The sequence below is a fragment of the Electrophorus electricus genome, chromosome 17 (assembly GCF_013358815.1).
Source record: "Electrophorus electricus isolate fEleEle1 chromosome 17, fEleEle1.pri, whole genome shotgun sequence".
NCBI classification, from domain to species: Eukaryota; Metazoa; Chordata; class Actinopteri; order Gymnotiformes; family Gymnotidae; genus Electrophorus; species Electrophorus electricus.
This window is the reverse complement of record NC_049551.1, coordinates 8370732-8394710: the sequence shown is the minus strand read 5'-3', so window position 1 is coordinate 8394710 and position 23979 is coordinate 8370732. Positions and strand designations below refer to the sequence as shown.

Below are 23979 nucleotides of genomic sequence, written 5' to 3'. Positions count from 1 at the left end.
GAAGTGCTCTAAAGTGTCCTGGAGACGGTCACGCTGACTTTGGACTTGATACAACACAGTGGATCAATACCAGCAGATGACATGGCTCCCAAAACCATCACTGATTGTGGAAACTTCACACTAGGCCTCAAGCAGCTTGGATTGTATGCCTCTCAACTTTTCATTTATATGCTTGGATACAGCACTCTCTGAACAGCCAGCTTCTTTAGCAATGACCTTTTGTGGCTTACCCTCCTTGTGGAGGGTTTCAATGACTGCCTTCTGGACAACTGTCAAGTCAGCAGTCTTCCCCATGATTGTATAATCTACTGAACCACACTGAGGGACCATTTAAAGTCTTAGGAAACCTTTGCAGGTGTTTTGTGTTGATTAGCTGATTAGAGTGTGACACCATGAGTCTACAATATTGAACTTTTTCACAATATTCTAATTTTCTGAGATACTGACTTTTGGGTTTTCATTGGCTGTAGGCCATAATCATCAACATTAAAAGAAATAAACACTTGAAATAGATCATTCTGTGTGTAATGAATCTATATAATATATGAGTTTTACTTTTTGAATTGAATTACTGACATAAATTAATTTTTCAATGATATTCTAATTTATTGAGATGCACCTGTATGATAAAAAAAGATGTTCCTGAACATTTAACTAAAAAAACAAACCAGAAGATATTAAAGCTAATAGCTATTTCATCCAAGGTGACATCATAAAGTGAAAGAAACTATTTTATGATGCTGTTTTTAGGTATACACTCATCCACTCCTATTATACTAAAGTAAAAGAAAAAATGAAATGAGAGACAGGCTTGATGCTTGAGTGTCAAACTGAAAATATAAACCCACAGTGATACCCCCACTCCTTTGTCTCCATGTCCTTCTTAATGTTGTTTCATCTGTGATGTAGATTTTTTAAAAATACAGCCAAGCAGAAATTATTTGTAAAAAGGTTTCTTAATATGGGCTGTTTACATTGTTGTGGTATGTCACAATCACCATCCATGCACCTGGCTTTGTTTTGTTTATGCTACACCATTGTCAGTAAACTAACCTGTAAAATGTATTTTTATTTTATAAAACAGGCAGTTGCGGTCCTAAAATATGATTGGTTGAGTCATTTTGGAATCCGTTCTAAAATCTATATACGCACACCTATGATCACCTTGTAATCACTGGATTTTTTATTAATGCGCCAGCTTTTTTTTGAAAAAGCCCATAATAACGTTGATTTACTTAGCAATCAAAAACTTTTTAACGGATTATATTGTCTGGTGTCAGAACTGTTTATCGTGAAAATTGTTAATAATAAATTAAATTATTGAGCAATGGTGTATTTTTTTTTAATCATATTGTTTTTGTCGCCGTGTTATAAGTGCAATAAGTGCAATAAGCCACTTGTGGTCTTTTTCTATTTTAATATATATATATATATACACATTTTATCAACTAATTTATTCGGAATGTATTCGAGCCGAATGAAAAAATGACGTCTTGTTGAAGGAGAACTATGGGTATTGTAGTTTAGTGTTTTCTTTCACAAAATATGAGTTTATTAGGTTTGGGCCAAACATGCACTACAAGTCCAACATGACCTATAATCGGCACGTGTCTTTACTTTTCAAAACAAGTTAGTCTGGGAAAACGAATAGTTTGTTCTTTCGGCTTTTCATGGGAGGTGAGTGATTAGATTGTTTATTACAAGTAAAATGTAATTACAGGACACCATCCTAGGTTATGGAGGTAATGCTTGTTGTTTATATTCTGGAAAGCAAATGACCGGTTCTTAGTAGACCACTACTGCCGACGACTTTAGCTGGTTATGGAGCCAGTTAGCTAGCTAGTTGTTAGGTTAACTTTCTAGCCAGGGTGGTAGATAGGTTAGCTATCTGCGCAACTAGCCATTTTTAAAATATGTCTGTTAGCTGGCTAGCTGGATTACAGCTCCCCCTCTTTATAAACATCTTTTACGTTTCCGCTTACTCAGGAACTGGTTCGTATAATCAGCAGTCTTCGTCATAATGGGGACTAGAATTTTTTTTTGCTGTGCTTACAGAAATCTCTTTGTCACAAGCCTAGTCCTGCGTGCAAATTTAAATGGTAGTAGGTAATAGGCTCATTTAATAATGTTAGGTAGCTCGGAAGAAACTTAATTGATGAATGCTGTCCTGTGAAGAAGGTTGACAGTTGGTTGTAACATGACTATGGATTTGATAAGAAAGTAACGTGATTTTGTTCTGTATGTATTCTAGAGCAACATGTTTCATTTTGGACCCTATAAAAACTTAGGTGTCATGTGAGTAGCAGTGTCGATGGCCTACGTGCATTGGGTTATATTACTTGAGATAAGATCCTCTTTTTAGCTCAGAAGGAGACTGATCATACTTTTGTCCTCCCAAAAGAATCCTGTTTTGTTATGCGATTTTTCTTCTTTTCTGCATAAGTTGTCTGTATTTGCATCGTAATTCCATTTCATGTCTTATCTTGTAATTATTTAACAACCATTTTGATAACGATGATAACTTTTTTTTTTCTTCAGCAAATTATCACTAGAATTAGCCTGAATTAGAATTTTCCATACCAGTTACTGGATAGGAAGTTTGTGTACAGCTGTTTTGCCCTTCTCAAAAGTAAACTGGGTTTAGAGTGTGGCTGTGGACTGCTCTTTTACCTTTTGCCTTATTAGTCCTGCTTAAATGCAGGGGTGAAGCATCTTTCCACCCTAAATGTTTACTTTGGATTGCTGAGTCAGCTGCAGCAAGGGGACTCCTTGCCAGTGATTTCACTCCTCAACTTAAAAAGGGATCATTCTGTGTTCGTTCTGACTTCATTAGTTAATTGCCAGGTTTGAGTCCCTTCCAAGTTGGAAAGGGGATTGACTTCTCTTGGTTCAGTTACAACAAAGATGAAACTACAGCAATTGTGAAGGAGATGGGTTGAGTTCTCTATGGAAATTTGTCTAATATGAATTACTGGGCTCTTTCTGTCTCTTTGGAGCATATTCTTGAGACTATGTCTCTTCTGTCCAGGTAAAGATTTTTAAGTGAAGCAACATGGAGGAGGACTCAGAGTCACTTTTAGCAGGAGAGTACAACACAGACCAAACTGGCTCCCTGGACCCTAGGCTAAGAAGGTATGGCTTTGCCTACATGTACTTTTAAACTGTGAAGACATACTCTGAACAAAGACTCTGTAGAACAAGCTTAACTCAACTGTATATTTCCTGATAGCCTTTTTGTATGTTGCAGTCTGTGGAATACACAGTGTATAATGAGTTGTTATGCCTAAGTATAATGGAAGTGATGGAGAACAAAATCCCTTCTCATGAGGTGAAATAGAAGTAACCTTATCACCATCAAAAGTGACAACCCAGTATTAAAAATCTGCTATAACTGCTGAAATATATTTTAATGCTTGTCCTCAAACCTTATTAAATATTATTTATGCCCTCATCTGCAGGTGTACCCAGTGAGCCACCATGTCACATACAGTGGCAAGTTATCGTATGTTTCTCAGACTAAAGTACATCTGGTGCGCTGAGCAAGTTGTCAGCCCCCATTGGCCTATTGGAATAAGCCATTCTCGATCAGAGTGTCCGTTTGCTGTGTGCTTTTCACAGTGTATATCGGTTCGGGTTGTAGAATGTTTGAGAGCAAGCTCTTAGTTTCCCATCTATGACTCAAGTCATTGTAAGAAACCAGCTGGTGATTGTAAACCAGTGTGTTAGTTTTAGCTCAACAAATTGTTTAGAATAAACAGTTGCAATACAAAAGTCACATTCTCAGTAATGTTTTGAAACTCTTGGTGCATGATGTCTATGCCCATGTGCTGAATATGCTGACTATACATTGTAATTGCACCTCATCTGAATCTTACACTCTTTATTTGGTTGTCTTAGAGAAGCATGTAATCTAAATTACATTTAGAAATGTTTCATGTAATTCAAAGTGCATTTAAAAATAAACCTGACAGTCTGTTGTGTGCATTCTGTATTAAATCAGCTTGTAGAATTCAGAGGTCTCCTTTTTCACAGTTGTTTCTTTTCTAAGTAATAATTGAACTATATCAAGGAGTATATAATAGTTGTACTTCTTTATTTCTTGCACTATTGCCACTTGGCTTGGTGCCATTAAAAGCTACTTCACTTGTGCCACCTTCATTCTGTCTTGCAGGCCTTTCTATGTGGAACCCAGGAACATAGTTGAGGATTCTGTGCAGGACCGGGTGTCTGCTGAGGCCTCTGTGCTCAACAGCAGAGTGCACTACTACAGCCGTCTGACTGGCTCTTCCGACAGACTACTGGTACCGCATCGGTCCCTCATTACAAAACTACACTAGCCAATAACATATTTCACCTGTCAGCCTGTGCTATTGGATTTTACCCAACATGTCTAATTAATGTATGGGAAAACCATTAGTTGAATTGGCCAATCATTAGTGACTAGGCACTTTTAAGGGTTTAAGTCCTGTCATAGCCTTTTTTCCCCCCTTTTTTCTTCTCATCTCAGATTTTTTGTAGTCACTGTCTTTGCAACTTGCATGTTGCCCTAAATATGAGAAGTACATGAGCCCCTAATTTCCCTTCAACTGTGTCCTGATTTTCAAATGAAATGAAGCATCACAGATTTGCATATGTTTACTCTGCAGAAAAATGTTCTCTGAACAAATCCCCTGTAGCAGACTGTTGGCACTCTGGCTTACATAGTTTTCCCACATGTTTATCAGAACGTAATGCTTTTGTTTCTTGTGCTTGTCTTCCAAAGGCTCCACCAGATCATGTGATCCCTCCACCCGAGGAGATCTACATTTACAGCCCTCTGGGTACTGCGTTTAAAGTTGACGGAGGAGAGGCCACTACCAAAAATCCCAGCGTTGTCACAATGTTTGTACCAAAGACCTGTCATGCCATCTTCTAAAGTCACAAACCCATGTAGTATGAACAACTACTTGTAGTATACTACAAATGTCCTCCTTTTGAACATTTTCCTGTAAAGGACCCATGTCCCGGTCAATTACCTTCTTGTGTTAATGAAGCTGATTTTGTGTGTAGATTTGCCATCTGGAATACAATGATGGGGACGTCTATACTGAGCATCCCATGGGGAATAAAGCAGGTGTGTGGCTTTTTGTTTGTTTTTTTTTTAAATAAATTTTTTATTTATTTTTTTTTTTTTACACACACTTTCCCTGTTTCAGTTTAATTCACGTGGATATGAACTTTACTTCTGATTTCCAGGCTGGTTTTACTTTGGGGATCATATCTGTCATCTTAATGGCTTTACTGACTCTCTACTGCTGCTACAGAATACTCAAGTCCACTAAGTCAATACGTGAGTGACAGAGTTCTACTCTGGGGGTGGGGACTTTTCCCATAATATCTATGCTTCTCCTTTGTTTGGATGTATATTATACATGACAAGTGAGACTTAATTGAGCAGAATTGTCCTATATGCCTCATCAGTAGAAATCCAGGCAGGGAGCTGATGTTTTGAGATATGACAAGGGCAGCATGCTAGAAATGGAGGAGGGTGTGGCTCTTGTAGCAGGTCTGTGTTAGCCTTGGCCCAGCTGTTTGCACACAGTTGCAGGAATTCAGGAATGGAAGGCCTAGTATTTCTTTGAGTTTGCCACATTTTGTGGGATGGTTTATGTGATGCCTTTGCTCTTTTGGATCCTATAGATAGTGTTAGTGTTTTGGATCATGTAGGAATTTTTGCTGAGTCCTGTCAATGAGCATAACATTAAGACATCTTAATGTACAGTCTTCGTAATGCACACCATAAGAGCTTATGGCCCATTGTTGTTGAGAAGCAAGCTACACTGTGTGGTTTAAGTACTAAAAATATTAAGACACTCACATAATGCTAAATGTTTGTCTGTCTTATTTATTTATTTATTTATTTATTTTTTGCAGCTTATGTAGATACATCAGACTGGGAATTTCCGGATGTGTGTAAACATTACTTTGGGGAATTTGGGAAGTGGTTAAGTCTGCTCTTCTCAATGGTATCGCTGATGGGGGCAATGGTGGTCTACTGGGTGCTCATGTCCAACTTCCTTTTCAACACGGGCAAATTCATCTACAGTAAGCATCCATTATGCCTTTATGTATGTATGTGTGTCTCTCTCTCTCTCTCTCTCTCTCTCTCTCTCTCTCTCGGACATCGCCTGATGCACTTTAATTTAGTTTCTGTGTAATATCCTGAGATTAAATTGCCTATCTTCTCACCACCAGACTATGTTCACAACATCAACATATCCGATACAGAATTTGGAACAAATGGAACGGACAAAGGTGGGTGCTTTTGGAATATTTCCTGTTTCAAGTCCATCTTGCTTGCCTCATTCATTCTGGAGTATGGGATTTTCCATTAAAATGTCTGAAAACGAAAAAATTGACTGTCGTCTTGGTAGTGTGTTTATAAATTGTTGCATGCTGATATGAAATAATGGCTAAGTAGTCTTCATCCTCCAGAGTCTTCACCTACCCTTCACAATACTTCCTACTGCTGTGTAACAGCTGATCATGTGACAGCAATAACTATTCAGGGTGCTGCTCAGCTGCACCAATATGGCAGTCAGTATTAAAAACATGGTACTTGGTAGTAACTGCCTGATTGTCTCCGCTGGGCCAGTGGTGTGTCCATATCCAGACCTGGATCCGCACAGCAACAGCAGTGCTGGCCTGAGTTACCATAGTGACAACAGCACAGCTCTGTTCAACCACTGGTGGAGTAAGACCAACTCCATCCCCTTTTACCTCATCGTGCTGTTGCTGCCGCTGCTGAACTTCCGATCGGCTTCCTTCTTTGCCCGCTTCACCTTCCTGGGTAAGGTGCCATTTTAACCCACCGTAGTTTGAACTGCTATGGTTAGTCGGAGAGAAGCAGGAAGGTTTTGCCGTGACTTTCAGTGCAGAGTTGTTTGTATGTTGTTGATTTGATGGACGAATAATGACATTGCCAAAGGTTTGGAATTTCTGAACAAATTTTTATTAACACACATGCCATACTATAACACTGTTTATCAAGGCAAAAGAGTTGGCATTCTCTATTATTTAAGCTAGTTATTCTGTTCTTAGAATTCTATGTTTATGGGTTGTGAGCTGGAGGGCTGAATGTTTTCTGTATTTCAAAGGTAACTTGTTTGAATGGTTGCTTTGTTTAAAAGGTGAGCATTGATTTGGTTATGCATTATATGCTCTCACTGTTTTCCTGCAGGCACTGTTTCAGTGGCCTACCTTATCTTTTTGGTCACCCTCAAAGCCTTTAGACTAGGATTCCACCTGGAGTTCCACTGGTTTGATTCCACTGAAATGTTTGTCCCAGGTAATTGCTACAGAAAGCTTTTGTATACCCAAGGTGTACTATATTCTTCTATATAGTCTCTATATATTTATTTGCCCATTGTCGTCACATATTCCTCAATTAGTCACATTATCCAGACATGCAGATGAGAATGAAAACAAGATTGACCTTTTTGAACATTAATTAAAGATTTAGAAAGGCTGCAGTGTTATCTTATTTTTTCTAAATCTTGAATCAATGTAAAGAAAATAGTAGTCTTGTGGCTCCTCTCGTGCTTTCATTTCAAGTCCCAGTTGGTGCACACAGATATCATCATACTGACTTCCCGTGGAATTGGACTTGCATGTACAAGTTCACTAACATGACATTTCATACAATCAGCCTTACAAAGAAAAATGATAAGGCCATGATTTTTAAGGTCCCTAGGTTTTTGTTGAGTGAAAAAAAAATATTGCAAACATAATGCTGAATTGTTTGTAAGTATATGTAAGTTGCTGTCTATCGTTCTAAATGCCCTTTGTTTTGTGTAGACTTCAGATGGTTTACCAAGTCTGTGTGCTGCTTTGCGTAGAGTTAACATTGTTTATCTACAACCTCTGTGTACTTTGTGTAGAGTTAACGTCGTGTGCTCCTTTTGTGCAGAGTTCAGACTGCTGTTCCCTCAGCTGACTGGTGTTCTCACACTGGCTTTCTTCATCCACAACTGCATCATCACCCTCATGAAGAACAACAGAAACCAAGAGAACAATGTGAGTGCCCCTTCCTCCATATGGCCATTTTCCCAATCGCTGCCCTGCAGTGCTGCCCTGATACTTAATGATGCTTAATGCATTGGGAAGAGAGCTAATACATGAAAAAGCCAGTGTGGTGTTGTGGTGTGTGTGTTTTTTTAAGAGTCAGTGTTGGACCAAAAGAAAATAACTACATTGGGAAGAGAATTTGAATACCAGAGGAACAGAACTATAAATGTCGTTCTAGCATAAAGCTTAATTGAAAGACTTAAAGATCAGGAAGCATTGTGAGTGGTGAATATAAAAGACATTTGTCAGCAAGTGGGAACCTTTTCTCTGTCATGGTTTTTAGAGCTGTTCCTGCTAGTTTCACTGTGTTGGAGTAGTCATGGGTTATGCTGAACTAACAATCATTAACATTTACTGCGATCTAAATGTTTGTGCATCTGTACCTATGCATGTGTCTTTGATTGTTGATTATCCTAGGTTTCACATTTGTTTTGGTTTTCAAAATTATCACAGGGTGTTTAGGGATTTGCCGAAGATTACACTTGCTCTTGAGTGATTTGTGGTTGCAGGTCCGGGATTTGTCCTTGGCCTACCTGCTAGTGGGACTGACGTACCTGTATGTGGGGGTGATGATTTTTGCTGCCTTCCCTTCTCCTCCACTGTCAAAAGAGTGCATAGAACCAGTAAGACATTCATTTATTTTTTGGTGTAGTTATGAGCTTTAATACAAACATAAGGTGTGCGTGTGTTAATTTGAGTCATTTAATCATATAATTATGCTGCTGACCTTTTGACTGACCCCCCTCCCCTCCCCTGGCACAGAACTTTCTGGATAACTTCCCTAGCAGTGATGTGATGGTCTTTGTGGCTCGGGCCTTCCTGCTGTTCCAGATGATGTCTGTGTACCCACTGCTGGGTTATCTGGTCCGAGTCCAGCTGATGGGCCAGCTCTTTGGGGACCACTACCCAAGGTCAGCTCTCATGTGCATCTCTCCTTCAGCACCAGTTATCATTCTTATTCAGCTCTCACCACATACTGTTGGGCTGAAACAGGGGTAAAATGATAGAGTGGCTGTACCACATTATCCCATTAGCCTAAACTCCATTTGCAAATTGTAGAAGCCATTACTCGTGCAGACAATGTAGCATTATAATGGGAATGATGGGATTAATAAAACTTGGATATGCAGGATGTTTTAAAATGGAGTATTACTTTTGCATCTTTCTCTGAAAGCACTTAGGAAGTGAAGCTGGGAAGTACTGCAGGTTAGTCATCATAGCTACTGTGAGTAGCATATGGCTTAGTACTTCTCTACTTTATCTTCACAGTTTTGCCTATGTCTTCATACTCAACGTGCTCATCGTGGGTGCTGGGGTACTTATGGCCAAGTTTTACCCCAACATTGGTTCCATTATCAGGTGAGGGGGGGAAGAAGCATGGCTTCAAATTAATAAACCCACTTGCATCCTTGAAAAACACTGGGGGAGAGACTTTTTTTCATGCTAACTTAGTACAGCAATTGACTGTATAGTTCTGACTATCTGCAAAATGTATCCAAATCTTTGGTCACAGTCTTTGACCTGAGCATGGATCATGATCCTTTAAAGTTCAGCATTATTCAGTATACAGTGAATTTGTCCTTGAGATGAACCCGTTTCTGTAATTTAATCAAAACTTGTATTGTACGTTCTGTCTGTGTCTGTGTGTGTGTGTGTCTGTGTGTGTGTGTGTCTGTGTGTGTGTGTGTCTGTGTGTGTGTGTGTCTGTGTGTGTGTGTGTGTGTGTGTCTGTGTGTGTGTGTGTGTCTGTGCGCGTCTGCGTGTGTGTGTGTGTATTTATAGGTACTCGGGGGCTATGTGTGGTCTAGCTCTAGTGTTTGTCTTCCCCTCCCTCATCCACATGAGGGCGCTGAGGCGTCGTGGAGAATTGCGCTGGCCCTCTGCTTTCTTCCACAGTTTCCTCATCATGCTGGGTGCGGCCAACCTTCTGGGTCAGTTTTTCATGTAGCCTCCTCTTTGTACTCCCTGTTCTCTCACAGACTTTGCCTCACTCACACACACACTCATTCACTTACTGGTTCAGCAAAGGAAACTCTCAGTTTGGTGTTATACAGTAGTAGTTCTGGTGTTTAATTGTAGGTGGCAGTGCTGGTATGCTGCCACATTGCAACTTCAGCTTTGTGCCGTAGGCGGCACTTCCAGTATTACACTGTTAGGTGGGTTTTACCTGGAAGAATTTTGAAGCAATAAACTCGTGACACTTGGATGATCTCAGTGAGCGAGTATGTCTGTCTTTTAGTAAAAAGTTATTACTTTTCATTGAATTGAACACAGTCTAATATAATGTCCCAGAATGAGTGTTACTGAATGAAAACTAAATTTTTTCCACTATGGGGACTGCCCACTTTAATTCTTATTTCACATTTAATTGGCTCATAATAAGCTACTGATGCGTATAAAAGCCGAGTACTGTTCAACAGCAAAATTGATGCATTTTAAGACTGTTCTTAACAGTTTTATGGTGAATGGCCCAAAGGTGTGAGCAACATGTAATTTTATCACATTTAATTTGTCTATGCAATTTGATTTGGTAGATAACTATACATTTCAGGGTTGTCGGGATAGTTGTGTGGAACTACACTTTTTGACTGTGCCGTATCAAAAACTTCTTTAATGTTGTGATGGTGCTTTCTGACTTTAACAGTTTGATAATAATGTTGATGCTGACAGTTTTGACAGTCCAGGCCCTGTCAAGGGTTTCTTTCTCAGACTGAAATTTGTTTTAGACTTGCTCACTCTGACAGTCAATTACTTTGTTAAACATACACAATATTATCTTGTGTAGATTACATTTTATAACCCTGTTAATCTAAAGTCCTCTAAGCTCTGCTCTTTGAGTTATAGATGGAATTGTAAACAAAGGTTTATATTAAAGGTCGAGCTTATTGTATTAAGATAAACAAAGGGATATTGTCATGTCTCTGGAAATGGGTACAGACAGGCCGTAAGAACTGTGATTGGTACTAACAAATATATAATGATCTAGACCTGTCAATACAAGATCAATATATACAGTTAGTACTGTGCGTACTGAATATAAAATTCTTATTTTCGTCTTATGGCTGTTGGTTGTACATAATTACTCATTGTTGTATTGGTTGTAAACATTTGTCAACTGTTGGATATTAAAGTGACTGCCAATTGCAGTGCTTACATTTGCACACCATGTGAACCCCCACACGGAGGTTCCAAAGCTTGAATTGCATATTTGTATAGATTTCTTCTTTGCTTGGCAACAATATAATCTTGTGTGTTGCTAAATTATTTTAATAAATGTTAAATAATATTATCAAATTTTAGTGTTAATATTTTTGATCTTTCAAGAAAGTTGATATTGTATGTTCCAATTAGGTAATGCAACATTTGTTTGTTTGCCATGCTTGCTAGCTGTTCAAATGTTACAGGGATGACAGCAATTCCAAAATGACACATTGCTTTATTTATTTTTCAATACAAAAGGCTGGGTTACAGTGAAGCCAATAATGAGCTTTTGAATACCATTCCCAAGAAAATTAATTTAATAATAAAGCCATTTTCCAGTCCTACCACACCAAAGTCACATAAAGGTCTTGCTGTAAACAGTTTCCAATGGCATTTTTTTTCTTTCCTCTCAGAAGTACATTATGCATATGTACTGTACATTACTTGACAAAACAGCCTTTATTAGTGTTTCCATAATTCCTTTGATGTGGTAAATATGATCATTAACGGGGGGTGGGGGGTGGAGTCAACTCATGATAGTCTTGAGCTGATGAGCTAAATGAAGTGCACTAGAAAGTTACAGATTTCAAACTGCAGAGCAGTGGATACATACGATTAACTGGAGAACCTAAAGAATGCTTAAAAAGTGCTTTTAAACTTTAAAAAAGTAAACAATTGCAAATTACTAAAGCACCAGTGTTCTTAACTAGTGTTACTAAAGCACCAGTGTTCTTAACTTCTTAACAGGAATTGAATACAGTATATGGTCATAGAGGTTACTAAGGCCATCAAATTAAAGACTATTGTGGTAAAGTGCATGGCATGAAAGCAATATTTTGTCCTACTGAATTGCATATATAATTATACTGATTTATATATCAGTAATTATATATACACAATTCAGTAGGACAAAATATTGCTTTCATGCCATGCATTTTCCACAATTATCAAATCAAATCAAAGTGTATTTATATAGCGCTTTTTACGGCAGATCACAAAGCAGCTTTACAAATGTCCAAGTCCAAGCCCCCCGTGAGCAAACCAGGGCGACAGTGGTGAGGAAAAGCTCCCTAGAGCACGAGGAAATTGTCTTGGTTTTGATGGCACACACACATATGTAAAGGACATTTCAGACAGAGGTCCTTCATCAGTATATTTATATACATGTAAGTATATGCATGTCGTTTGTGTGTGTGTGTGTTCTAGCATAAGCATTTCTTCCATGGAGACAACCAAACATTTTTGTAAGTTGCTCTGGAAGATGCAAATGTACATGGCTGAGACTTAGGTGAAGAGCTCGCTGTAGTCCAGATTGCCAGGCTTCTGCCCGCATGCCATCAGCAGCCGCTCCCCTCCAGATGCCGTTAATGGCTCATCCTGGTGGCAGAATCCAGAAACAAAGATTCAGACCATGTGTATTCTCTGAAAAACTCTATGTATTAAAGTACTTCACAGAATTTTACTAGAACCTTATGGTACTCCACCAGTTCTTCCAGAGAAGTGAACTTGATCTGATCTCCTAGCAGCATGTAGCAGTTATCTGCGGCATCAATAAGGAAATGCTTGAATCCTTCTTGGCTTCGGTAAGAGAGAACGTAACCCAAGATTCTTTCACTAACACGGACCAAGAAACCTCCAGGGCTGACACTTCCTAGAAAATCCTCAGCTTCCTGAAGAGAAATGATGCCTGCAGAAAAACCAAAAGAAATGTAGTTCATTAATCTGTTTTTTTCCTTTATCAAACAAAACACACTTTATATAACCTAATTGGTTACAGTAGGTTTGGTTGAGGATTGATTGAGGACTAAAGGTGCAGTGGTGTTTCTATGTGCAAAAAAGCAGCAACAATGAATAGCAAACTGGGATAATTATATGAGCATCACAGATGGATACTTGTCACCACGGCTGTAAAAACTCTTTGCATTTTTCTGAAGTGGGATGTTTATTTTATTAACAATCAGGCCAACTTAACAATACTGAAGAAAATCAAAAAGTACTACTACTGCATACTGTGAACTCACCATGGAACCAGGGTGCAATGCAGGTCTGGTCTTGCTGGAAACAAACTCTGAGGGGCAACTGTTGCTCTCTAAACCAGCGGATAATTTCCTCACGGTTTGAGGATGACACAGAGTGCCGCATGTTTGGCCTCCTATCAGTCACAATGGGGGAAAAAGCAGGTAAGATAATGAAGCATATCTAGAAGCAACCACCTTGTCTGACTGGAAACTCCAGTAGCTTTAGCAATAATAGTTGTCAATCATCTCATGGCTCCAGGGAGCAAGGGAGGCATAGAAATGTTGAGCATTTTGAAATATAGTGCGGAGTTAAATTTAACATGCTTTCCATAGCTTTTGGGATATGTACTTAAACCTTACTGGAAATGTTGATCAACAACATGTCAGTGTCTTACACATCCTGGAAAGGTTTGTACAATCACCACTACAAACGTGAATGTGCTTCAAACATGGGAAAATAAATCTATGAATGTCAATCATTTCTGTCCAATTGTGTTTTCATTTTCATTTTTTTCAGAGTAGATGTTTGATTTGTACTATATGTATGAGGTTAGAATTATCTTTACATCTTATTAATTTTGTAAACAATACTTAATTTACTTTGTAGTTTTATTTATATTTTAGTTATTTTTATTTTACTATACAGTCTTTTTTGTGTGTATTTTTACTTCTGACTGTATCACCGTTATTTTCTGCTCTTTTAATGTTTTGTACACTGACCATGTGCATGTTGAAATGTTTATAAATAAAATACTGTTATTATTATTCTTATAATTATTAATTTAGAATATTGTGGCCATTAAGGATCTTGTGAATGGACTTTTCTGACTTGTCTGTTGATAAGTCCTAGCTTATAAGAAGTCCTTGTTAGCATTCCTAGCACTAAGAAGCTTTCAGAATAAATAATACTTGAGTTGAAAACATTAGCAAGGGATTGATTCTTTATAATGTAAAATAAGATCATGTAAACTGACTGATCAATGGGTTCATTAGTGAGAGTGAGCTTCCGAGGCTTGGCTTTTGGTGGGAGGGCAGTTGTCTGTCCTCCAAATGCTTTGGTCATGGCTGCCACTCGACCTCTCTCCAGGGCTTTTAGTGAACGCCTGCGGTTATCCTCCCTCGTCTGTTTGGCCAAGGAACGCCGGCGCTGGTCAGCCACTTTGGATTTCCGCACTGAAATACACACAAACACACACATTGTCAACTTTCCTCTCATGATGGCTTGCAAGCAACTCACCATGACCCAAATGGTTGATGCCAAAACATTAGACGAAGCAGCATGACCGGTCGCATGCCATCATAACTTCCTTCACACTCACCCCCAACGATTTTAGTCAGTCATGCAAAAGAAAGCGTGCAAACCAATCTAAAGCTGTCAACTCCCTTACAGGAATCCTGCCAGGCTTTCTCCTCCTTGTCCTGGCCTTTCCCTTGGTGCTGCACTTCCTTCAGGTCCATGAAGATCTGCTGGGCCCTCTTGTCTTCCAGCCTCCTCACCTCCTCCTCAGCCTTCCTCCTCTCCTCTGCCTCATACCTCTGAAAGATCAAACCAAACCAGACATGCGCTTCTGATCTGTGCTCTCACATTCAGATATTTAGAAAGATCTATTGGTTTGTACATTTAAGAAAGATTTATTTTCTATATTCATTTTGTAGCTGTGCTTTTTGCAATAGATTGTGACATCTGGAATATCTATTGTAACTACCTAATCTAGGTGGATGTGGATCTGGATGTATTTTATAATAGACACCAACCAGTTTGATTGACTAAGTCTGGAGGGACCGTTGGAACAAGCCAACCATGGTTTGGGAAACCAGCTAAAGGTGCAGTGGTGCAAGCTCTGGGGCTGCTGGGCTGGGAATACCTTGAGCTCCACCTGTTTGTTCTGCTCCAGGGCTGCAGCCTTACAGGCCTGCTTCTGCCTGTCTGTCTCCTCTTGCTCCACATACAAACCAGAGAAGCGCTTCTCAATTTCAGCTTCCTTCTTAGCCCTGTACACAGGCACAAAAACCAGGGTTTGGTTTGTGCTGGAAGTCATTTGTGGAATGTCTCTACCAATATAGTTGGAAAATGTCACCCCTGTTACTGAATAGCAAGATGAGCTGCCAGGCATAAATTCTTATGTGCTCATGTCACATAAAAGAAAATCCATTCCATCACCAGGCCTTGCATAACTTAATTGTCAGTACAAAAAGAATGCAATGCAATATTCTTAGTAGTTCTCCATAAAGCATGAGAGACATCTTCATTTACGTATTTATCGTTGGTAAACCTAATTTCTTTCAGTGCTCTTTAGCTGAAATAACAAACAACTGCTTATGATTTTCCTGTTCTAAAGGAACATTTATGGCATTTGACAGACTCGCTTATCCAGAACGACTTACAAAAGTGCTTTGTCATTTACTCACATAATATATCCTAGCTAGTACAGTAGGTTAGAGTTCAAGATACCATTGAACTAGAATGTTGCTGAACTAGAATGTTGATGCCTAGAAGTGCAAAACACATAAGCTCCATCTTGGACAATAAGTGCAATAACAAACAATACCCTACAATAAGTACTAGTTTGAGCTACTCGACATAGGTGCAGGATCAATGGTCATTTCACAAATAGATGCGTCTTCAGTCTGCATTTAAAGGCTGCAAGGGACTGCAATGAACATTTTTAAAGTGCTGTTATGACTCAATTGCAACAGCTAATGCAGAACACTAAATGTGCACTCCACAGGGAGTGCCCCATGTCAATAGCCTGAGATTAAGTTGGGTGAATATTTAACTAAAGAGCATGAAAGAGCAAATTTGAAAAATTCACAAGGTCAATTAGTGATTAACTGGAATATTTGGAGAGTCATTCAAAGAGGGAGCCAAAGCTGCATAGTTAAGAGGCAGTTTTTGCTGGCCACACTAGTCTTTTAAAAAAGGAGACTAGACCTTTTTGATGACACACGTTCCATTGTAACTTGTGTTCAAATGCATTGCTACGATTGTAGTTTTAGGGCGTGTCCTATACTATGAAATGTAACAAGAATTAACAGCTTCAGAGATCCTTAGTATATTATTATAGCATTATATTTCAATCAATAAAAGTTATCATCATTGAATAATGATTACCTTACCACTTTAAACATATTAATAAAATAAATCTACCATAAAAAGGGGTAAAGCTAATAGTATTAATAGATAAAATCTGAAAACGTACATTAGCATAAATAGGAGAAACATGAAAAATAAGATGTCACGCTGGATGGCCAAACATTGTAGTGTAGATTTAATAGTTCTCTTGGCTCCTCTGAGCATGGAAGTGACTGAACTGGACAATTCTGAGCACAACCAGATGGTTTATATTTACTAAAATCCTGGTGAATGGGAGCACATTCAAAATCACACAGACCACACACAAACCTCACACATTGCACTCACAGACAGACAGACAGACACACACACACACGCACGCACACATGTACACACGCACACAGGCACCTGAACTCCTTTGCTTCTTTTTGGGCCTGGTTTGCTGCTCTTTCTGCCATGATCTCATCACAGATCTGGTCGTAGGGCTTATCATCAGGGTGCTCACCCATCAACCACACCCAGACATCATTGTCTGAGCCCTTCAACCATGACACAGTCTTCCCTGATACTGAGAGACAACACACACAGGTCACAGGTCACCTGAGATTAAGACATCTATTTCTGAAGGTTACTATAACATTTTTGTAGTCAATGCCAATTCAAAAAATTTTTAACTAAATTGGTCTCTAGTTCATTTTCCTCAGTGACCTTTATAACACAATGCCTTCTATATAATACAAGAGCATAGTAGCAGCTATGTTGGCTTTTGTCTGTTGTGTTTGTGACCTAGTAGACATACGAAGTTATTCTCCAGTAGTGTCAGCAAATATTAAACCAGCCGTCTTTAACTCGTCAGTAATGTTAAAGTATAATACTGACTTTTGCAGGTGGGTTTGGAATCGTGAGAATAAATCTATAATAAAGTCATGTTTCATGCTTTGGGATGAAGGAGGACGTTTTTATTACAGGAGAATGGCGACTGTGTCATTTAAATAACTAACAGTAGTTAGTGTGTTTGTCAATACATGCTAAAACATTGTATTGTTTATTAAAATTAAAATAGGTCCAGAGCTATATTTTGGGAAGTTTTAAGAAAAAACGTGGAACAGTGACGGAAGGTCACCTTTTCTTGGTTTAACTGTTCCCGCCTCTTCCTTCTCGAGTCCTGTCTCTCTCTCTCTCCACCTCCGCACCTGCTCTTCTCGCATCTTAAAGAACAGTACCTGCTTTTGTTCCTCGTTCAGCTCTGCCAGTAACTCCGGCTCGATGAACATGTTCGTCAGAATCTGCTGCAGCATAGTTACTGGCCTCAGTGTTCTCCTTTCAGCGAAAAGTTGTGTCCATGGATATAGTCCAGAAAGTTCAGCTCAAGATGTTCAGAACGAAGTCACTGATTTCTTAACATGGTCGTATCCAAAATAACTGCATAAAAAAAGAACATTGGAGCCTATAATGTATGATTAGTTGAAAGTTGTAATAGAATAGCATAATTAAAACATACGTTTAAGCATTTCCACTTTTATCCCCAACTGTAAATGAAGTAACACTAACTGTCACAACGAAGATGCAATATAGTCAAAATTCTTGTTCAATCTGAATCTTATTTATAGGGCATTTCCTCGCTGCACAAAGGTCGACGTAACTGAAATCAAGCAGGCGTTACACTGCTCACTCTTTGATGCGCAGTACGACTCAAATAAAATGTAGAATATTCTGAAAGCATAAAGTATAAAGTATAAAGTGAAAGCATAAGTAAAGCAGAACTTGAAAAAAGATATCTACACGTTACCAGCTGGCATACGCGGAGAGGTACACTCTCTTACTCTCCTATTCTTACATTCTTATTTAATTTTTAGGTATGCACCCTATTACGCAGACTACATACAACTTCTTCGCCCATTATATAGGGAATTACTTTAGATGTATCTGCGTTGAAGAAATAAATATTTTCCAATGCACGATTTGAATACACTGCAATTCAACCATAAACTGTTGCACCCCTACCAACAGACTTATCTATTATAAAAGTGTTTTTAAAAAAGCATGTTTGGCGCAATTACGCACTGTCATGTCCACCGTCTAGACGTCACAGTTGATTTAATTGTAAAGTAACTGAGATTACCGGCAAATTAAGTCCAGTCGTAAACTTTCTTTCCATTCTTTCTCGAGAAAGTTCGAAAAAGTTCTCGAAAACTCTAATAAACGTTGTCGAGCTATTGGGCTTCCAAAAACGTACGCTTGGACCCTACTACTTCAACACAAGTTTCGTACTTGTGTGGATTTCAAACGCTGTAGGAAAGCTCTTCACGTAGGAAAGGTGTGGTTTTACAAAACTTTGTCATCCCATTGGGTGGACGGGATTTTTGGTCATTTAGTCAGTGGAATAACATGAATTTGCTGAGTCTTTGATATTTTTTATTTTATGCATTCCCAGCATTAAGTAAAAAGCATTAAGTAATTAAAAGACAATTAGGTATGGTTTGCATAATTCATAGTTTTTGGCCTCGGTGTCCGTCGCGTTCTTCCTGCTCAGAGTAAACAGTACACTTGCAACAGTGGCTTACAGACACGTGGCTATAAATAGCGAACCACACAGAATATCATAAAGATTCCGTAAGTTTTATTGCTAAATACTCATTCATACAGTGTAAAAAAAGACGACCCATTGCACTGTAGTCTTTTCGTCAGGGTTAATGCATTATATATTCAGTAGCAAACATGGCAAATTCTTTTTTGTTCTGGCGACAGGAGAAGGATGCGACCATCTCTCAACCCTTGCTTTTTCTTTTGAATAACAGATGGATGAGTTTACAGTTTCCAGTCCTGAATTTTGTAATCACTGGTAACTGAAGAAGTTAAATACTACTAATTGAACACTTTATCTTCGCACCTAACTCGTAGGTAAAGGGAGAGTACCTTCTGAACCCCAAAGGCTATGATTTGGCATATTTTACAATATAGTTTACCTGCCAGTGATTATAAAACTCAGGCCTAGATTATGGATTCAGTAACTAAATACTTCTCCTATAAACTATCTGTAAGTTCTCCATTTTCCATCATCACCTGTGTTACACAGTGTTAAGCTTTCGTCCTCAATGGTAGCAGTGGTACAGGCCTCCGATAAGCTAACACAAACAGGCTGTGTGGGTGTAACGTGTTCCACTGTGTGCACAATTTTGGTTATCAGAATCATGAAAGATAACGAAAAGTGTTTGTATGTCAAGCAAGCAACTTCAGTGCGCTTCACACACACACACACACACACACACACACACACACGTACAGCATGTACAGCTGCCCTCTGCCTCTGGCTTCAGAGTGTTGTGTGTGTGTAGCATATAGTATGTATGTATGTATATAGGATCAGTAATGACAGGCATAGGCAAAATGTTCCTGTAGTCTTGGCTCCAACTGTGCAGTAGGTGGCGCTTGTATCAAACAGACAAGGAAGAAAATATCGCCAACGTTGTGGGAAATAATTGTCCATAGAGATTACTCAGCTAAAAATGATATCTCTGTTTCTATTTTTAATAATCTAGTACTGTATTATTTTACATGGCATTCATAAATATCTGATTGGGATTGCTTTTGTATAGACAAACTAGTATTCCAGTTAAAATAAATAAATAACCCAGAAACTGAATTTATTGGCTACGTGGCTAAGTAAGATATGACTACCACTAGCTCACACCAACACATATGTAGTAGCAAGTAATTTAAATGAAATAGAAAAGAAAGTAAAAATAAAATAAAAAGGAAACCACTGCACTTTCATTTTTATTCTCTATTTAGTTGTTTATCGTAAAGCGCCTTCTTTTGAGATGCGTTTAGAAGTCATTGGTATTCGGCTGAAGTGAGACTGGTTCTGGGTTTTCCGGAACATCTTGTACTGCATTTGTATTCCTTTACGCTCTTGTTTACACTCTGAGGACTATGACTAGAGGTGCTTGATGACTCAGTCTTCAACCACAGTGTTTTATATTTTAAACATATAACTTAATCCCTTAATTACTCCATCTTTCTCTCTTTTGTTGTGTTTGTAGAGGCAGTTATTAAAGCCATGTCAGGCGCTCTCTCTCTCTCTCTCTCTCTCTCTCTCTCTCTCTCACCAAGGAGTATGAAATGATACACACTTGTTGTTGTAAATGACTCTTCTTATTCACTTGGATTATCTTGACTTTGAGGCCTGCTTTTTGAGGCATAAATAAATCCAGATGTAACGCTACTCCATGAACAGACACATGCTTGCAGACTGGATTTTTGAGGTTTTAATAGAGAATAAATATTCTTGTTCAACAATAGGGTAACAAACAGTGAACCAATTAAATTGTGATCAACAGGGAATATCTGAGCTGTAGTCAAAAACATAGCTAGCAGGGTCAAACCCAGCAGGGCATAAATTGAGTAAGCACCTAGAGGGAAAAAACCAAAACAAAACCAGGAAACAGACAGCGAATCATGCACAAGAGATCAGTACAACGCTTGGTACACAGTACTAATATGTCAGACTAAATGAGCGATATAGAGAGTCTTTATAGGATTGACTAATGAACCACATGTGAGTCTGATTAGTATTCCAGAGATGGTGAAATAATGACATGGTGATAGGTTTCCTGTGCATTCTGGGAAGTGTAGTTGCTCATAGTCCTCAGTGGTTCAGAGCACTGCATGACACTAGATAAACGCTGAAAGAGATTTGGATTGGAGAGACTCCTTCAACAATGACATGAAGTCAGCGCTTCGGCTGTGGCTGGAAAATCAGCCCCTAATTGTAATGCTTCATTCTATTTATATCAGGCTTTTTCATTTCCCTTGAGAAAACTGCTCAACTATGGTTTGGATAAATCAATATTGAATTTCCAGTGACTGAAATTTCAGAGGATGTACCATACAAAATACTGTCTACTTTCTTATAACCCTATGGTGATGTTTATTTTCTGTTAAATTTTGCTTTTTTAAATTTGCCTTTCGGTCAACCCTACAGATGTGTGCACGACAAAGGTTGCAGCATCTGCTCAGAAGGAAGGAATTCACAGACTTCCATGTTAATTTGCTGTTTGTATACAAATCACAGTGTTGGGAATAGTACTGGGCATTAGCTCAAAGGCAATAAAGATTTCCTGTTCCATGCAGGAAAGGAAGTCTATAATTTCTCTGTTTATGGGCTTACATGATGGTATCTTCTTGAAGCTTCACTCAGTCGTGGATATGGTACCAGGGATGTAATTAGTAAGTGACCCAAGATGGTTTGTGCACTGCTGAGTATTTTATGTCAACAGTGATGGGAGATGGACAGACACAGCCAGGACATTCCTGCACTTGGCCCAGATGAGCAGTGATTTTGGCATCCTGGGTTATCTCTAGTGCAGATGCTGTTTGAGGGAGGGCAAACAGCAAGGGCTCGTTATTCAGACCCAAAGATTCTGTTGACATACTGGCCAGAATATAGCTCCATGTGCTCTCTGACAGTGGGTGCTCTTTACAGAAAGCCTTTATATATTATACTTATATCGTGCCTCATTAAACAAGAAAAAAATAGTATTTGACGCCTAATTTAAATAGCATGTACTTTAAATAGACCAAATGTTTTACTTCACATGTAAACTGGATTGCCAGTAGTGTTATTAGTTTAAATCTAAACAAGGTGGCCCATAAACATAGCAAGTTTATTTTGGGTGCAAAGCAGAGTATCATTCTGAAAGGTGTAGGTGCAAGTAATTGTAATCTGGTTTCAAAACCTCACCTCCTGGCTGACTAAAAAGGCCTTTTTAAAAAATCAACATTTATCAAAATGTATGCATTTATGTTTCTAACTTCTGCATGCATGTGAATTTTCCAAAACCATTTTTTTTCCCAGTTTGCTGCTTTTCTCTAAAAATGCACTTTGTCCTGTCACCTTGTGCCTGTTTTCTTCAACTTTTTAGATTTCTAACCTGAATCTAGCAGCTGTTATAGGCTCTGTTATAGTCTCAGTAGCCTAGTCTCTGTATCTCTTTAATCTTGGCTTTCCCAGTAGAGTGTTTAGAATTGAGTGAGAGGCCATGTCAAGTGTGTTCTGACATCAGAGCAATAGGGCACATTAATACAAAGGTCAGGCCTACTGCCTGAGAGGAAGGTCAGGTCCACTGACATAATTCAGCTGTCCCAGGATGGAGGGTGGAAGAAAGGAACTGCCTTTCCTCTATGTCATACTTTTCCTTGCTTTCAGTGATGGAGTAAATGGGCCCTCTGTTGTCTTTGCCCGGCACACGTGGTCTAGCCTGTGTGTCTTCTGTCCATGCCCTTGGGTACCTGGGTACCTCAGGGAATTGCTATTTCTCATAGACCCTGACATAGAATGACAGTAAATGTTTATCCACATAGAAGGCATCTATTATCTCCAAAGGTGGTCCTTTTGGCAGCTTGGCAAAAAAAAAGTTTTGAATTGCTGGGAGATACAGATGTGGAGGACCCTTTTTTTTTGTTTTCAAATACTGGAGATTTATTTGAAGACATTTGAGCTCAAAAGATATGTAAAGTAGAACAAAGGACTTACTAACATTGTATATTAAGTAAACAGAATAATTTCTTATAAAAACCTAATGCCTAATAAGTCTAAAACTCTCTAAAGATACCTCTCTCATGAGAAATCATAATAATAACAGTTATCACTTTCTAGTGGACAGTCTTCTTAGAGCAAACATTATCTTTTCCCAGAAACAAACACAGGACTGTAAACCAAAAAAGGAAGTAAAACAAGATGAATGTCAATATTGTCTATTCATTCATGTGACTTGGTCATATGGAATCTTTGTCAGTCCTGAATTGCCAGAATGAATGAACAATTTATGTGCCCAAGCCTTTTTGCATTAATGTAAAATATATTGAATGTTCTTTGCTAGTGGACTTTAAGAATATTCATTTACCATGGCAAGTAATGGGCTGGTCACTACTTTATATTTAAGTGCAGCATCCCTGGCTTAAATTACAAAATATAAAAATGTACACAGGATTCTGGAATGAGACACAGTCTGCATGTGTGTGTTTCATAGGCACTGAACAATGCCCCTTTCAGACCACTCTGTTTTGACTGGAATCCTGCCACTAACACACTGTGCTGTAATTAGGATGACCCCAGGGCTGGGGTCAATATCTGGCCCCAGTCCCCACCCCTTGGATTTCAGAGGGATTTAAGTGATTGCTTTAATTCCCTGCCTGTGTATCACCTTCCATTCATCATCCCATGCTATTCACTGAGTACTTTCTCTCAATTTGCCATAGTACACAAAGTTGCTTTGATGCAGAAAATCATCATCTAATCTGATCATGTCTACTCTTATTTTAGACACTAGTTTGACCTCTTGTTTGAAGGATAGTGTTAACCAGCAGTTAATTACTCAGGTATCAACTTCATGATAGAACTTAATACATTAAAGTATTATTTTATCAAGTTGAATGGAGATGATTAACAAACAGAGACTGAACAAAACATTCTTACCTTTACTATGCAATGAAGAAATGTAGTTACTTTTGTATCCATTAATAAGGCCCTGACACTGACCCTTGCCAGTGTAAACTGGAGAGGCATGGCCTTTTGTGAAG

At 38.7% G+C, this 23979-nt stretch overlaps 2 protein-coding genes across 6 annotated transcripts in view; one reads left to right on the top strand and one right to left on the bottom strand.

Moving 5' to 3' along the window:
* Positions 1 to 1598: 1598 nt before the first annotated feature.
* slc38a9 (solute carrier family 38 member 9) lies at positions 1599 to 11392 on the top strand. Of its 3 annotated transcripts, none has more exons than XM_027009070.2 (15): positions 1599 to 1677; positions 3029 to 3132; positions 4172 to 4301; positions 4763 to 4881; positions 5050 to 5113; positions 5236 to 5329; positions 5914 to 6084; positions 6235 to 6294; positions 6635 to 6829; positions 7220 to 7327; positions 7949 to 8055; positions 8616 to 8729; positions 8869 to 9017; positions 9376 to 9465; positions 9889 to 11392. In XM_027009070.2, exons 2-15 carry the CDS (start codon positions 3053 to 3055, stop codon positions 10052 to 10054), a joined length of 1647 nt encoding a protein of 548 aa, XP_026864871.2. In that variant the 5' UTR covers positions 1599 to 1677; positions 3029 to 3052; the 3' UTR covers positions 10055 to 11392. The 3 variants fall into 3 exon arrangements, with proteins under 3 accessions (XP_026864871.2, XP_026864873.2, XP_026864872.2); XM_027009072.2 differs by lacking the exon at positions 1599 to 1677 and adding an exon at positions 1724 to 1742; XM_027009071.2 differs by lacking the exon at positions 1599 to 1677 and adding an exon at positions 2017 to 2106.
* Positions 11393 to 12455: 1063 nt separating this feature from the next.
* The window catches only part of sh2d4a (SH2 domain containing 4A), a 35583-nt gene continuing 24059 nt past the window's right edge, over positions 12456 to 23979 (bottom strand). The window contains exons 1-9 of one of the 3 annotated variants that reach the window (XM_027009062.2): positions 18521 to 18641; positions 17522 to 17820; positions 16807 to 16966; positions 15191 to 15317; positions 14714 to 14861; positions 14300 to 14498; positions 13329 to 13459; positions 12777 to 12994; positions 12456 to 12684 (exon numbers count right to left, since the gene is read on the bottom strand). In XM_027009062.2, the coding sequence (XP_026864863.2) occupies positions 12592 to 12684; positions 12777 to 12994; positions 13329 to 13459; positions 14300 to 14498; positions 14714 to 14861; positions 15191 to 15317; positions 16807 to 16966; positions 17522 to 17696 (1251 nt within the window). In that variant the 5' untranslated portion in view covers positions 17697 to 17820; positions 18521 to 18641 and the 3' untranslated portion in view covers positions 12456 to 12591. Of the gene's footprint in view, positions 12685 to 12776; positions 12995 to 13328; positions 13460 to 14299; positions 14499 to 14713; positions 14862 to 15190; positions 15318 to 16806; positions 16967 to 17521; positions 17821 to 18462; positions 18496 to 18520; positions 18642 to 23979 lie in introns of those variants that run through there. The other 2 variants (XM_035535371.1, XM_035535372.1) reach the window with 2 other exon arrangements.